This window comes from Jaculus jaculus, chromosome X, assembly GCF_020740685.1.
Source record: "Jaculus jaculus isolate mJacJac1 chromosome X, mJacJac1.mat.Y.cur, whole genome shotgun sequence".
In the NCBI taxonomy this organism is placed as follows: domain Eukaryota; kingdom Metazoa; phylum Chordata; class Mammalia; order Rodentia; family Dipodidae; genus Jaculus; species Jaculus jaculus.
This window is the reverse complement of record NC_059125.1, coordinates 27,645,730-27,661,374: the sequence shown is the minus strand read 5'-3', so window position 1 is coordinate 27,661,374 and position 15,645 is coordinate 27,645,730. Positions and strand designations below refer to the sequence as shown.

At 38.5% G+C, this 15,645-nt stretch overlaps 1 protein-coding gene across 1 annotated transcript in view; it reads left to right on the top strand.

The window, feature by feature from the left end:
- Pola1 (DNA polymerase alpha 1, catalytic subunit) overlaps window positions 1-15,645 on the top strand; it is a 357,662-nt gene that overhangs the window by 209,543 nt on the left and 132,474 nt on the right. Inside the window, exon 35 of the mRNA XM_045140429.1 lies at window positions 4,291-4,407. Coding sequence (XP_044996364.1) covers window positions 4,291-4,407 — 117 coding nt within the window. The remainder of the gene's footprint in view (window positions 1-4,290; window positions 4,408-15,645) is intronic.

The following is a 15,645-nucleotide window of genomic DNA, read 5'->3' as shown; positions in this document are numbered from 1 at the left end:
CCCTTGCTATACTTAAATAATATATTAATCTATTATTATTATAAATAATAAAAAGTGCAGAAACTATTGTGAATATTTTTCCTGTGAATTTTACACCCAATATGTATTATTTTTTCATAAAGTTGCTCAGCATTTTCATTTAGTTTATTTTTTTTAAATTATTTATTTATTTATTTATTTGAGAGTGACAGACACAGAGAGAAAGACAGATAGAGGGAGAGAGAGAGAATGGGCACGCCAGGGCTTCCAGCCTCTGCACACGAACTCCAGATGCGTGCGCCCCCCTTGTGCATCTGGCTAACGTGGGACCTGGGGAACCGAGCCTCGAACCGGGGTCCTTAGGCTTCACAGGCAAGCGCTTAACCGCTAAGCCATCTCTCCAGCCCTCATTTAGTTTATTTTTGTTGTTGGTTGTTTTCGTTTTTCAAGGTAGGGTCTCGCCCTCTAGCCTGGGCTAACCTGGAATTCATTATCTAGTCTTAGGGTGGCCTTGAACTCATAGCAATGCACCTGCCTCTGCCTCCCAAGTGCTAAGGGTTCATACATGAGCATGCCCAGGTTAGATATTTTACTTATGTATGTATGTATTTATTACGGGGAGGGGGATAGAGAATAGGTGTGGTAGGGCCTCCAGCCACCACAAATGAACTCCAGATGCATGCGCCACCTTGTGCAACTGGCTTATGTGGGTACTGGGGAATCAAAACTGAGTCCTCAGGTTTTGTAGGTGAACACCTTAACCGCTGAACAATCTTCCCAGCCCATCATTTTTATTTTATTACTTCTGTTTATTGAAACATATTTTTGAGTGTGCACTATATACCATGTTTCCAGATCTGGATGATTTCTGTATGTGTGCATTCTTCCAATAATACAAATGTACACAAATGAGCAACTGTTTATTTAAGGTGCAACTACCAAGAATCCCTCAGTTACAAGTGGAAATCGATCTCTTCTGTCTGCATGTGCAGACAGAAACCATTTGAGACTTCAGAAATATAATTTAGCAATCAAACCCAATCAGTATTTGACATGATTTTATACACAATGATTTTAAAGAATTAGTGATGCTGAGAGTAAAGCAACAGGTTATAGAGCATTACGTGTTTTGTCATGTATTTCTTCTGCTGTTGGACAGTCTAATTTCATCTCTTTTGAAGCTTCTACTTATAAAAATGATTAATCCATGCAACTGAACACTTGATAGCCTTATTCCTTTTGGTTACAACAGTTTTGATGTGGTGTTACATAAGGTGACATATATGAAAGGCATGCATTCTTACAATGGTTTTAAAGGTTTATCCTTAAGCCCAAACCTTTGTATAGGTTGATCTTCCAACAAACTTATTATTAACAAATTTTATTTCCCACTGACTTGTCCATATGGCCTTTGGCATGAATGGTTTCTCAAAATGGAAAATGAAAATAAGATTAGTATTGTCATTGTAAATGATAATGTAAATGGAGGTTATACAGGATCAGTATTGTTGTTTACTTTGCTTCATTAAGGGATTTTTGTAATTTAAGGTTTGCCCCATCATGGAATTCTTTCAAAAGACCTGACATATTTATTTTTAATAATACAAATGTTTCTTGAAAATTAAACAGCATTGTCAGTTAACTTTTTTTTTCCCCCCATGGAAAAAAGAGTTAACCAAAATGTACAAGACAAAATTGAATCAAAGCAAATCGTGTATCAAACTCAATTAGGGCATTTTTCCCCCAAGGAAGAATTTTCTTTAAAATACACCATGACCAAAAGCTTAATAATCAAAATAAAACAAGAGGCATAAAGAGTTACAGGCTTCTTATATTGTTCTCGGCACCAGTTCTCTTCACACAGTTATCAGCATGTTTAATTTCCATGCATAATAGCACTAGTTATTGTTGTCATTTGTAAAGGGAGATTAACAGATAGTAAGTACAAACAAAGCCAAATAAGCACTAAATAGAGAGGTGACAAAGAAAAAAAAGACCTCTTTAATGTTAATTATAACTGGTAGGAAGTCTAGACAAATTATATTATCTGTTTTCTATATGATTTGAAAGGACATTTAGTTAGTAATTCTGTCAGAGATAGATAGAGTTAGGTGTTTGCTTTTAAAAACAGGTGAAATGACAACTTAGCAACTCGCTGTTTGGCAGCTCACCCAGTGAATTATGAAGTTGTAGTACATTGATGGAATCATTTCAAAAACATCTGAAATGAATTTAAGCTTTCTGAACTTAACATTAAAAAATAATAATGAGGGCTGGAGAAACGGTTTAGCAGTTCAGGCCTTTGCCTGCAAAGCCAGTGGACCCAGGTTCAATTCCCTAGGACCCATGTAAACTCGATGCACAAGATGGCACATGTGTCTGGAGTTCGTTTGCAGTTGCTAGAGGCCCTGGTATGCCTATTCTCTGTCTCTCTCTTTCTTTCTCTCTCTCTCTCTATCTGCCTCACTCTGTCAAATAAATTAAAGTAAAATATTTAAAAGTTATGATAATTTAACTTCCTGAGCTAATATGGTTGTGACTTGGGAGGTGGAGGCAGGACAACAGTGAGTTTGAGACCAGCATGGGTGACATAGTGACACCCTGTCTCAGGAAGTAACGAGAACTTAAACTTCCAAGATTAATTCTGGTACTTAATTTTCTGCTTCAATACATGATAGTGAGCCAGGTGTAGTGGCGCTTGCCTATGAGCTCAGCTACTTAGGAGGCTGAGGCTGGAGAATGATATGTTTGAAGCTAGTGTAAGCTACATAGTGAAACCCCATCTCGAATAAAAAAAAATAAACACAAAAAACCTGAGAGTTGTTACCTGTCTACCTGATTTCCTTATTTACATCTGTGATTGGAATTGTTAACTAACTATATATGCCAAAGCATATAGAGCTGCAGATGTCAAATATATTTGAAGAGACCAAAATGAATGGTAAAAAAGTAGTTCAGTTGGACCTCTTTCATACACAGTTTGTTAGAATTCCACTGTTGTCTTTATCAATATACTTACTTAGTAGGTTGAGGCAGAAGTGTCATGAGTTTGAGGCCATCTTGGGCTGTGTAGTGAAACTCTTTCAAAAATCTTAAAATATGATACCTGTTCCAGTTAGCAGCTCAACTATTCACTATTCCTTTATTTATGTATGTATTTAACCTTTTTATTTTATTTTATTTTATTTTATTTTATTTTATTTTATTTTATTTTATTTGTTGGGGGAGCAGATAGAGAGAATGGGTGCACCAGGGCCTGCGGCCACTGCAAACAAACTCTAGGTGCATGCATGACTTTGTGCATCTGGCTTACGTGGGTCCTGGGGGATCTAACCTGGATCCTTTGGCTTTGCAGGTAAGTGCCTTGACCACTAAGCCATCTATCCAGCCCACTATTCACTATTCTTTATGTCTAAGAAGCTATTTTGTGGGTTTTTGTCTCATACCTGCTAGGCAAGTGCTTTACCACCACAGAACTGCATTCCAAGCTCATGTTTCTCTCATAATTCTGAGAGGCCAATTGTGAGCTGCTCTCATGACCTAACAGCATTTTTGAAGAAAGTATTAATGTCATTAGACTCTGTGTGTTACTTGTAAATTCATGTGAGTGTCAAATATTTAAATATAATGTCTTTAAATAAAAGTTGTAGTTATTAGTTTTTTAGGAATTAAAATGACCAATTGCCAGTGACTCAAAACTACCCATTCTTTATTCTGGGTCATTCTGTGATTGTCTTCAGCATGAGTATCTCTTCTCTGGAATGAAATGCTATTAGTCTGTGTGGACCATGCTTTCCTATGTAGATTATAATTTCCTGAAACTGTGCTTGGTACCTCTTTAGCCCGTTCTTCATAACATTTAATACAATTCTGGGCAAACAGAAGTTTTATAAGAATTTATAGATATTTTCTACCTGAAAAGTTTAAATTAGTAAGTAAAACAGTTTAGCCTACTGAATGAAGGTAAAAGTTAAGCTTTCTGTTACTGACTGAATGAATTTTTTTATTATTTGAAAGTAATGTTTTTAGGCATAAAGTTTTGCATCTAGTTTGCATGGGTAGCTTGAGAATTGAACTTAGGCCAGCAGGCTTTGTAAGCAAGTGTTTTTAACCATTCAGCCATCTTCCCAGACTTTCTAACTTTTAAATTCTGGGCATAAATTTAATTAACATTTCCAGAGAGAGAGGGAACTAGAGCTATTTCCCAATCTGTAAATAAAGTTGGGTTAAAATACCTGGTAACAAATGGATTCATTTATTTATTGATCACTGATGATGGTAAAATGCAAGTTTTCTGTCTTGTCTCTCCAGGGCTGGTTGATATGTGAGGAGCCAACATGTCTCAGTCGAACTCGGCGCCTTCCCCTTCAATTCTCCCGAAATGGGCCTCTTTGTCCAGTCTGCATGAAAGCTGTACTTAGACCTGAGGTAACAATCTCTTGATGCTAAAGTACTATGCAGAAAGAAGTGGAAGATTGTTTACCCATTTTTAGCTCTGGAAAGTGGATTTGTCTTGTGGAAGCACCCTAATACTACACTCAAGTTTTCTTTTTTTTTGGGGGGGGTCGAGGTAGGGTTTCACTCCAGCTCAGGCTGTCCTGGAATTAACTATGTCGTCTCAGGGTGGCCTTAGATTCACGGTGATTCTCCTACCTCTGCCTCCCAAGTGCTGGGATTAAAGGTGTGCACTACCATGCCGGGTTTAAGTTTTCTTTATAGTATCCAGACTTTAAGAAGATTAAAAGTTTTATTTTTTTTCACACATCTTAAGTAATACTGTGTATCATAAAGGAACTTGATTAATTCTCATGGGTGGCCCCATATTTCAAATGGGTTTTAAACTTCATAATTACAAAAAAGGTTCCTTTCCTTTCTATAAACTACTGATATCTTTGGACTTGATCAGAAACCATTTTGTAAGAGCCAGAAAACCTTGCAAAGCTGGACCTTAGGGAGCATATCTTGTGGTAAGTCATCCCCTGCATATGTTAGTGGTTCTCAAGCTTTTTCCTCACATTAATATATACACCTATGAGATAAGGTAAACATACTATTATCAGTGACTCCCAACTGGGGAGCATAGAGTTCAGAAACATCTCCCTAGTAATTTAGGTGCCTTCTCCTCCATGCCTTCTGATCCTCCTGCCTCTGTTTCCCAAGCGCTATGATTATAGGCAACTGCCATCAAGCCCAGGTTGATGTAATGTTGGAGATGTAACTGCTACATTCCTGACCTCTAAAACTATCTGACTTTCTAAGAAGTATTTCAGTTTTCACTGAACTTAAATAGATGAGTTAGATAATTTAAAAATCTCAAAGGCAGCATCAGTTCACAACATAGGGTGACTCCCTTAGAGCTTGGCTTGATGAATCACAATAGATACACTGTGTATATTTTGCTTCTGCTGATACAAGTCTTGAGATGAGATTGATATAAAAAGAATTCATCATGACAGCTAATTCTTACATGTTCCACATTAAAAGAAAACTACATTCTATTCTGCTAATTGTCATAGCACTTGGGAAACAGAGTCAGGAGGATCAGAAGTTTAAGATCATTCTTTGGCAGTATTACAAGTTCAAGGCCAGCCTGGGATGAGATCCTGTCTCGGGTGGGGAGGGGGAGGAATCTAGCTGTTTTTATGGTTCCATTCATGCATAGTGAGAGAATGTTAAAGAAAAATATATAATTATTAGATCATTAGGCTTCTGATAAACATTGGCATTATTGCTAGTAGTAGTTAATATGTTAGGTGATAATTTATGAGTTAGTCTCCTTTTTAAAATATTTTTATTTATTTGAGAGAGACGAAAGAAAAGAAAGAGCAGACAGAAAGTATGAGAGCCTTAGGGCCTCCTGCCAATGCAAATAAATTCCAGATTCATGCTCCACTTTATACATCTGACTTTATGTGGGCACTAGGGAATCGAATCCAGGCTGTCATGCTTTGCAAGCAAGCGCCTTTAACTACTGAGCCATCTTTCCAGCCCTTCAGTCTCCTTTTTTAATGGGTGAACCAACACAAGCATTTCAAAGTGACTTGTTCCCCCCAATAGCTTGTCTTTCTCAAAACTGTGACATGTTAAGATGTTTACCATAGTTTTATTACTCTTTCCAGAGAGAAACATTGATAAAGTTGTAGATCATCCTGGTGAGTTACACTGTAATTAGCCATTCCTAACAGAGGGACTCAGCTCACCTTTCCCTAATCCATTTGATTTTTTTGTTTTGTTTTGTTTTGAGGTAGGGTTTCACTCTGGTCCAGGCTCACCTGGAATTCACTATGGAGTCTCAGGGTGGCCTTGAATTCACGGCGATCCTCCTACCTCTGCCTCCCAAGTGCTGGGATTAAAGGCGTGCGCCACCACGCCTGGCCCCTAATCTATTTGAGTTGGTAGTGGTGACTTGTGAGATGTCTGGTCTTTTCTATTAGGAAGAAAAATGTGTATCTTTCCAGAGATACTTCCAGAAACAGTTGTGCAGTGAAAAAAATCATTGGAATTCCTATGCCTTTTTTTCTGAAGCATCTATTTTGCAAGATAATGTTCATCTGGTTAATAAGCTCTCAGTTGCTGGGTCTTAATCATGCCTCTTATTTAATAATTATTTGTGCCAGATATGGTGGTGTACACCTATAATCCCAAAACTTGAGGTAGTTGAGTCTGGAGCATTAATATGAATTTGAGGCCAGCCTGAGGTGTGTAACAAGACCATATCTCAAAAAATATTTATTGAGGGCTTGAGAGATGGCTCAGCCATTAAAAGTGCTTGCTTGCAAATCTGATGGCCTGGGTTTGATTCCCCAGTACCCACGTAAAACCAGACACATAAAGTGGCACATGTGTCTGGAATTCAGTTCCTGTGGCAGGAGGCCCTGGCACACCCATACTCTCATACTGTCTCTTTCTCTAAAATAAATATATTTTTTAAATTTTTTATTTATTTATTTGAGAGTGACAGACACAGAGGGAAAGACAGATAGAGGGAGAGGGAGAGAATGGGCGCACCAGGGCTTCCAGCCTCTGCAAACGAACTCCAGACGCGTGCGCCCCCTTGTGCATCTGGCTAACGTGGGACCTAGGGAACCGAGCCTCGAACCGGGGTCCTTAGGCTTCACAGGCAAGCACTTAACCGCTAAGCCTTCTCTCCAGCCCAAAAAATAAATAATTTTTTATAAATATTTATTGAGGGCTGGAGAAATAACTCAGTGGTTAAAGGCACTTGCTTTCAAATCCAGCTGACCTGGGTTCAGGTCACCAGTACCCACACAAAGCCAGATGTACAAACTGGCACATACAATCTAGAGTTTGATTGTGATAGTAAAATACCCTGCAGAAAGATTGTAAGAGCTACAGGTTGAGACATCATGGCCAGAGGCATTCCCTCCCCCCAAAATAACTGACTGCTGCTCCTACAACACAACCCCATAGGGAATACTTGCAACCCCATCGAGGAGCGTCCCCAACAAAACAGGGGCAGGGACAAGGGAAAAGAGGGTACCAACACATGATGCATTCATACGAAACATATTGTTAATAATACTAATATTTTTTAAAACATAAAGAAAACTCTGCTTGCATCTTTTCCTTCCCTCCCCTCTCCTTCTTTCTCTCTTGTTCCATCTCTCTCTCTCCTTCCCTCCCTCCCTCTACCTTTTCTCTCCCTCTCTTCTCCCAGATTGCAAATAAATAGATAAAAATTGTTTTAAAAATAAAAAAATATTTATTGAGTGCCTACATCATGAATTTTGATAGTTGCTGGAGACATATGGATGAACAGTATATGTTGGTATTCATGAATTCATAAAATGTATTTATATACAAAGGGGTTTTATTTAGCCATAAAGAATGAAATTATAGCCGGGCGTGGTGGCACAGGTCTTTAATCCCAGCACTTGGGAGGCAGAGGTAGCAGAATCACCATGAGTTTGAGACCACCCTGAAACTACATAGTGAATTCCAGGTCAGCTTGAACTAGAGCAAGACCCTACCTCGGAAAACCAAAAAAAAAAAAAGAAGAAGAAGAAGAAGAAGAGGGAAATTATGACATTTGCCAGAAAATAGAATTTGAGATCATCATATTAATTGAAATAAGCCAAACTCAGACAAATGTTGCATATTCTATCTCATGTGGACTCTAGATGTAAACAAAAATATCATGGAATCACAAAGGGGACTAGTTGGAATGGAGAAATGAAACCAGGGAGGGAGTATATAAAGAGGGGAGTTGTGTGATTAATGTACATTATATGCATGTACGAAAATGTCACAGCGGAACCCATTATTGTATCCAGTATACGCTAATTCAAAAGTTAGAAACTAGTTAATATGCAGATTGTATAAAATTGGTATCTGTGGGCAAAAATAGATGTTTATACCTGTCTTATTTGGGAAAAGTCACTACACATTTCTAGTTCCCAGCTAGTGGGAACTTCAAATATGTCATTCAAGCTTGTGTGTGTGTGTTTTTTTTTTTTTTTCCCTCCGATGTAGGGTCTCATTCTAGCTCAGGCTGACGTGGAATTCATATGTAGTCTCAGGGTGACCTTGAACTCACAGCGATCCTCCTACCTCTGCCTCCCGAGTGCTGGGATTGAAGGCGTGCCACCACGCCCAGCTAAGTTTGTGGTTTTAAAACCATAGTTTCTCAATGTGCCAGTTTCATCCTCACTTAATATATCTACTATTATTTACTCCTGGGTAGCAGTAGACTTGAGTGCTTTCCAGAATTGACTTGGAATGTGAAAGCTGGCTCTCTTTATGACTCATGTTGCTGGACTTACTAGGGGAAAAAAAGCTGGGATATTTTTCTTCCCAGGACTTTGGATATGTCACTGTTCTCCTCTTAGATATATTAAAAATGTTTTGTAGGTGTCAGTAAAGTTTCTTTAGACTCATGGGAATTTAATGGCATACAAATTACTTTTAAACATATTCTGAGTATTCTCTGTTATATAGGAAGTACTTTAAATACAGAAGTGAAAAGTTTGGCGCATATTCATGTTACTAGATAATAAAACCCTTTTGCACTCACTGGTGGTAGAGCTTAGGTGATAAACATTTCAGTATCCATTTTAAGGACATGGTTTGGCTTTTTAACATAGCCAAATGTATATGGATATGAAATGAATCACAGGTGATTCTGTATTGCATATTTCACCAAAAATAAAGCTTTAGGTTTTTTTTTTTTTTAAGTCGTCTTTCATTGTAAACTGTGCATGGTGCCTTATTCTTGTAGTCCCAGCAGTTAGGAAGCTGAAGCATGAGAATTTCTATGAGCGCGGTGTGGTGGCACACGCCTTCAATCCCAGCACTCGGGAGGCAGAGGTAGGAGGATCGCTGTGAGTTCGAGGCCACCCTGGGACTACAGAGTGAATTCCAGGTCAGCCTGGACTAGAGTGAGACCCTACTTTGAAAAATAAACAAACAGAAAGGCAAACAAAAAGTTATTTTCTTTTTTTCTCAAAAAATTATTTTCTTTTGGTACTAAGATTTCAGACCAACTGGAATTTTTTTCTCCTTGACTCTTTTTTTAATATATTATTTACTTCTAAAGAAGGAGAGAGCCATGCACACACCAGGGCCTCCTGCTAGTGCAAACAAAGTCTGGCTGCATGTGACACTCTGCATCTGGCTTTATATGGATTCTGGGGAATCAAACCCAGGCCTTTACACTTTGTAAACAAGCGACTTAACCACTGAGCAATCTCCTCAGCCCTCATTGACATGTGCATTTCTGATAAGAAGCTGAGAAAATGTCCACATGTGATTTCTTGCTTTGTGACAGTAGCACATTATAAAATTGGACAGTCCTAAGACAGGAACACTGTAATGAAGCTCTTTATGCAATTGCTAATTCAGTTAATTGAGAGAAGCAGTAAAATGCTTTGGGTCCTAGTTTGGGACACTCCTTTGGTTTTTCACATTATTGTCTACTGCAGAATTGCTAAAATCTTCTATAACAACATGAGTACCATGTATGACTTTTGTTCAAGAGAAAGGGGAGGAGATTATGAATTGAAAATCAACATATGTTACTATTTCACAATGGGTGTACCTAAACAAATTGCTGGTTTGATGAATGAGTTAGAAGTGGTGAGATAGTTGCCAAGCTACTTGCATAGCATCTTGTTTATCCTTAAGAAGAAAACAGGAAAATAATTTTTGTCTTTTAAAGAAGTAAACATGAAATGAAGGGAGGGAGTGAACCTTAATGCTGTGTAGGAAATCTGAAATTTTCATATCAAGTCATTGGGAATTGTCCAATACAAAAGGGATTTTACTACAATGAAATTGTAGATTTCTTTTTGATCTTGATATGATTGACACAAAGAGATTGCTCAATTCTGTATATAGCGTCTCCTACCATTTAGCAGGTACTAGCTTTCTTTTTCAAGATATTTTTTCATGTTGTTTTCTTCTGTTGTGACAAAAGTCACATAAAATAAAATTAACCATTCTGTCATGAACATTGCAGTTATATTTAGTATACTCATAATATGCAACCGCCATGTTTGTCTAGTTCCAAAACATTTTATTGCCCTAGAAGCAATCCCGTACCTACTAAGCAATTACTCTACATTCTCTTCTCCTAACTCCTGGAGAGTGATAATATGCTTTCCATGCCTATGAATTTTTTTTTTCCTGTTCTGAATATTTCACGTAAATGAAATCACATGAATTGACCTTTTCCGTCTGGCTTCTTTCACATAGCAAAATATTCCTTGAACAGATACAGTACTATATTCATTCATCTATTCATTCATTGGTGAACATTTGAGTCTCGGTATACCTTAAATTTTATTTTATTTTTTAATCTTTCATGGGGTAGAAAGATCTTCCATTTAGCCTGAGTTTTTGTGGGTCACTCATTGGAATGGTATTTTTTCCACTGTCTTTATCATTAGTAACCACTTAGTCAACATCTATTATATGTTCACTATATGTCTGTGGAAGGAGCCAAAAACTATATCCAATATTTCAAGTACAATCACTAGTACAGACAGAACCTGTCACTTCCACCAATCCAGGTGGCTCATTTCAGTTTTAGTGAAAGACTCTAAGTCGTAATGTATTAACAAAGTATCACAAACCGTGTGACTTAAAGTAACAGAAATTGGGCTAGGGATATAGCTCAGTGTGAAAGAAGCAAGAAAAGAAAGAGGGAGGGGGGAAGGGAAGAGAAAAAGGGGGAAGACATAATAAAGGAGGTAGTGTCTCATCATTCTACATTCTAGAAGTCATAAGGCTAGGACATCCTCAAAACCATACTATTGAAACTTCTAGGACAGAGTCCTCTTTGCATCTGCTAGTCTTTGGTGCCCCCTGGCTTTGTACAAGTATCATTCCAGTGTCTACTTCTGTAGTCACATGACCATCATGTTTTTTGGTGGTTTTTCGAGGTAGGGTCTCACTCTAGTTCAGGTTGATCTGGAATTCACTATGTAGTCTCAGGTTAGCCTCAAACTTGTGGCGATCCTCCTACCTTTGCCTCCTTAGTGCTGGGATTAAAGGCATGCGCCACCACGGCCTGCTACATGACCATTTTTTGTTTGTTTGTTTGTTTTTGTTTATTTATTTGTGAGTGCCAGAGAAAGAGGCAGATATATAGAGAGAACAAAACAGAGAGAATGGGTGTGCCTGGGCCTCCAGCTACTGCAAACGAACTCCAGACATGTGCGCCCCCTTGTGCATCTGGCTAACGTGGGTTGTGGGGAATCGAGCCTTGAACCGGGGTCCTTAGGCTTCACAGGCAAGCGCTTAACCACTAGGCCATCTCTCCAGCCCATGACCATCTTTTTATTCCCCTTCCCTCTCCTTTACTCCTCCCCTGTATCACATATCCTTTTGCCCTTCTCTCCCCACTTCTTCCTGCTTACCTTTTGTATTCACTTTGGATTACAGTTCTATTTTTATAGGTTTAATTCCCATTTGCCACCCTATATATGTATACTTACAAATATTACATGGTAAGATCTGCATATCTGAGAGAATGCATTTTGATCTTGCTGAGTTTGAGTCACTGTACTGATGATTCTTTCCAAATCTGTCCATTTTCCCATGAGTTACATATTTATTTTTCTGTGCTGCTGCATAGAATCCCATTATGTATTTCTGCCACAGTTTTAATTATTCACTTTATCTGTAGATGGGTACCTAGGTTTATTCCAATGTTTAGCTATTGTAAGTGGAACCACAATGAACATGGCCGTGCAAGTATCACTAAAATAAATGTGAGTCCTTAAGGCCTATACCCAGGAGTGGTATAGCTGGGTCATGCGGTTGGTCTATTTCTAACTTTTTGAAATACTCCCATAGAGGCTGGCTGTACTAGCTTGCACTCCTACCAACAGTAGATGGTGATTCCTCCTTCTCTGCATCCTCACCAGCATTTGTTATCTGTTTTCTTGATGATAGCCATTCTGACTGGGGTAAGCCAGTATCTCAAAATTATTTTGACTTGCAATTCCCTGGTGGCTACAGATTTTGAATTTTTTAATTGCTTTTTTTAAATTTTATTTTAGAGAGAGACAGAGGGAGAGAGCCAATCGGTGCACCAGGGCTTCAGCCACTGCAATTGAACTCCAGATGCTTGTGCCACCTAGTGGGCATATGCAACCTTGTGCTTGCTTCACCTTTGTGTATCTGGCTTACGTGGGATCTAGAGTAGAACATGGATCTTTAGGCTTTGCAGGCAAGCGCCTTAACCGCCAAGCCATGTTTCCAGCCCTGAATATTTTTTAAGTACTTATTGGCCATTTGAGATTCTTCCTTTGTATACTGTTCATGGTGTTAGCTCATTTTGTAATTGGTAGATTTATTGTTTCAGTGTTTAACTTTTTATTTATTTATTTTTGTTTTTTGGGGGTAGGGTCTCATTCTATCCCAGGCTGACCTGGAATTTACTGTGTTATCTTAGGTTGGCCTCGAACTCACAGTGATTCTACCTCTGCCTCCCAAGTTCTGGGATTAAAGCCTTGTGCCACTGCACCCGACTCAGTGTTTAACTTTTGCAGTTCTTCATAAGCGTTGGAAATTTACCCCCTGTTAAGCTGACAAAGTTTTTCTCCCATTTTGTAGGATCTCCAGTTTGTTGATGACTGCTTTGGTTATGCAGAAACTTTTGAATTTTTCCAGTGCTATTGGAGTCCTGTTCAGAATGTTCTCACCTATGTCTATATCAAGAGAGTGTTGCATATTTTTTATCTCTAGCACGTTCTGTGTTTCGGGTTTTAGATTGAAGTCTTTGATATTTGTACAAGGAGAAGGATAGAGGTCTAATTTTATTCTTCTGCAGGTAGATATCCAGTTTTGCCTGCACCATTTGTTGAATAAGCTGCCTTTTTTCCCCATGGAATGTTTTTGACTCATTTGTCAAAGATTAGGTGGCCAAAGCAGTGTGAATTTCCTTCTGGGTCCTCTGTTCTGTTACATTGATCTATATGTCTGTTTTGGTGCCAGTACCATGATGTCTTTTATCATTATTGCCCTGTAATATAATTTGAGATGCAGTACTGTGATACCTACAGCTGTATTCTTTCTCTTTTTAGGATTGTTTTAGCTATTTGTGGTTTTTTGTTGTTTCATTTGAATTTCTTGATTTTTTTGTTTGGTCTATCTTAATGAGGAATGTTATGGGAATTTTGATAGGAATTGCATTGAGTCTGTAGAATACTCTTGGTATGACAGTCATTTTCACAATATTAACTCTGCCAATTGAGGGGCATGGAAGGTCTTTCTATCACATAGCATCCACATTGATTTTTTTTTAATTTATTTGAGAGCGACAGACATAGAGAGAAAGACAGATAGAGGGAGAGAGAGAGAATGGGCGCGCCAGGGCTTCCAGCCTCTGCAAACGAACTCCAGACGCGTGCGCCCCCTTGTGCATCTGGCTAACGTGGGACCTGGGGAACCGAACCTCGAACTGGGGTCCTTAGGCTTCACAGGTAAGCGCTTAACCGCTAAGCCATCTCTCCAGCCCCACATTGATTTTTTTTTTTTTTTTAGTGTAAGGCATATAAGTATTGTAACACATGATAAATTCAGGTATGAGCTATACATGATTGCTCTTATGACTCTACAGTAATACTATGAGCACAAGGTCTTCCTGGTCTTCTCTGTCTGTCATCAGTATTACCAACCTTTTATACTCAAAGTCTCAACATAGTCCTAGGAGGGTACATAAGCTCTTTCCAGCCACCACAGGGTAGAATCAAAAGGATATGCTTCATAGCTAAGTTTCGTTCTTCAAGCAGCCTTTTAGATGTCCTGCCAGCATGATGACTTATATATAGCAAGGGCCAGAAATTAGCCACAGAGAGATAATTACTTTTTGTTATTAAATAGTGAGCATTTATTGGGTATTAGGGACCAATCAGTGCTCTATGCAACAGAAATATTCCAGTGAAATTTGTGAAATCTCTTGCGTGCCTCAGCCCATCACTATCCCATTCGGGAATTTTTGCATCCAGCATTTATTTTCTTCATTTCTGATGCCACGATTAGCCTCCTTTTAGCTTTTCTAAAATAATAATGAGCATTTTGAAATGTATTTATGCATCTACCAGTGGATAGGTACTCTGTCTCCAGGTGGACACTGCTCCACTTTCATCAGTACTCTTCATGTAGAACTGTTCTCTGTGTTCCTAATTATCTTTGCCTCTAGCTTGTAATTCTCTACAAGGGTTTTACCCAAAGGTTTCTCCCAAGAAAAATCTGTATCATTTCATTAGATCCTAATAGTCTCCTGGTTTTATAACTATATTGGCTCCTGGACTGAGAAATCATGGGGTCTTTCCCATTTGATATTCTGGTCAATTCAGCAGCATTTTAAATCTTACAAGGATTTCTACTCCAACAGCAAATTGCTTAGAAGGATCATGCTATTTTTTTTTTCAAAATACAAATTTGGTACTTGGATAGGTATGAGTGTGTAAGACTCCATATAATGATGATGGTCAAAGAAGCCTTGACTGACTGTAGGAGTAGTAAGACGGAGCCATCCATAGTAACAAAACACATAATGTGGTGCAGGTTGCTGACGTACATTAACTAGTTAAATAGAGCTACAAAAGTAATTGTACTATGGACCAAAAAGAAATCAGAGAAGGCCTAATACTGAAAACTACATGACAAACTTACAATCACCAATAATAGAGAAAAACACCACCCAAAAATTAGAAGGCATATACTCTATTTTTAATAACCCTGTATTTTAATGAAGGAAATAGAGAAGTACACATTCCCTACACTCCAGTGGTCAAAGAGAAAAAAAAGAGAGCAACAACAGCTTTGTGATCTCAGAGCTCCTTAATCAATGTGGTGGGGAGGATAAGAGAGAGATGAAGGGAGTCATTCATTAGACTAGAGCATTACTCTTCCACTAGGGCAGACATTTTTGGTTGTCACATCTGGGGGTAGGGGATGAGTGCTTCTAGCATCTATAGAGCGCATGGAAGCAAGGGATGCTGTTAAACATCTTTCAGCATTCAGGACAACCCCCACAACAAATAATGCTTATAGCTCTAAAAGTCAGTAATTTTAAGGTTAAGAAACCTTGGAGTTAGAGCATTGAGTGTGTCTAGCCTGGAGATGAGTTAGAAGTACAATTTGAAGGCAGATTTTAAAAAAAGAGCACCTTAGGAGGCAGGAGGACTAAAAGCT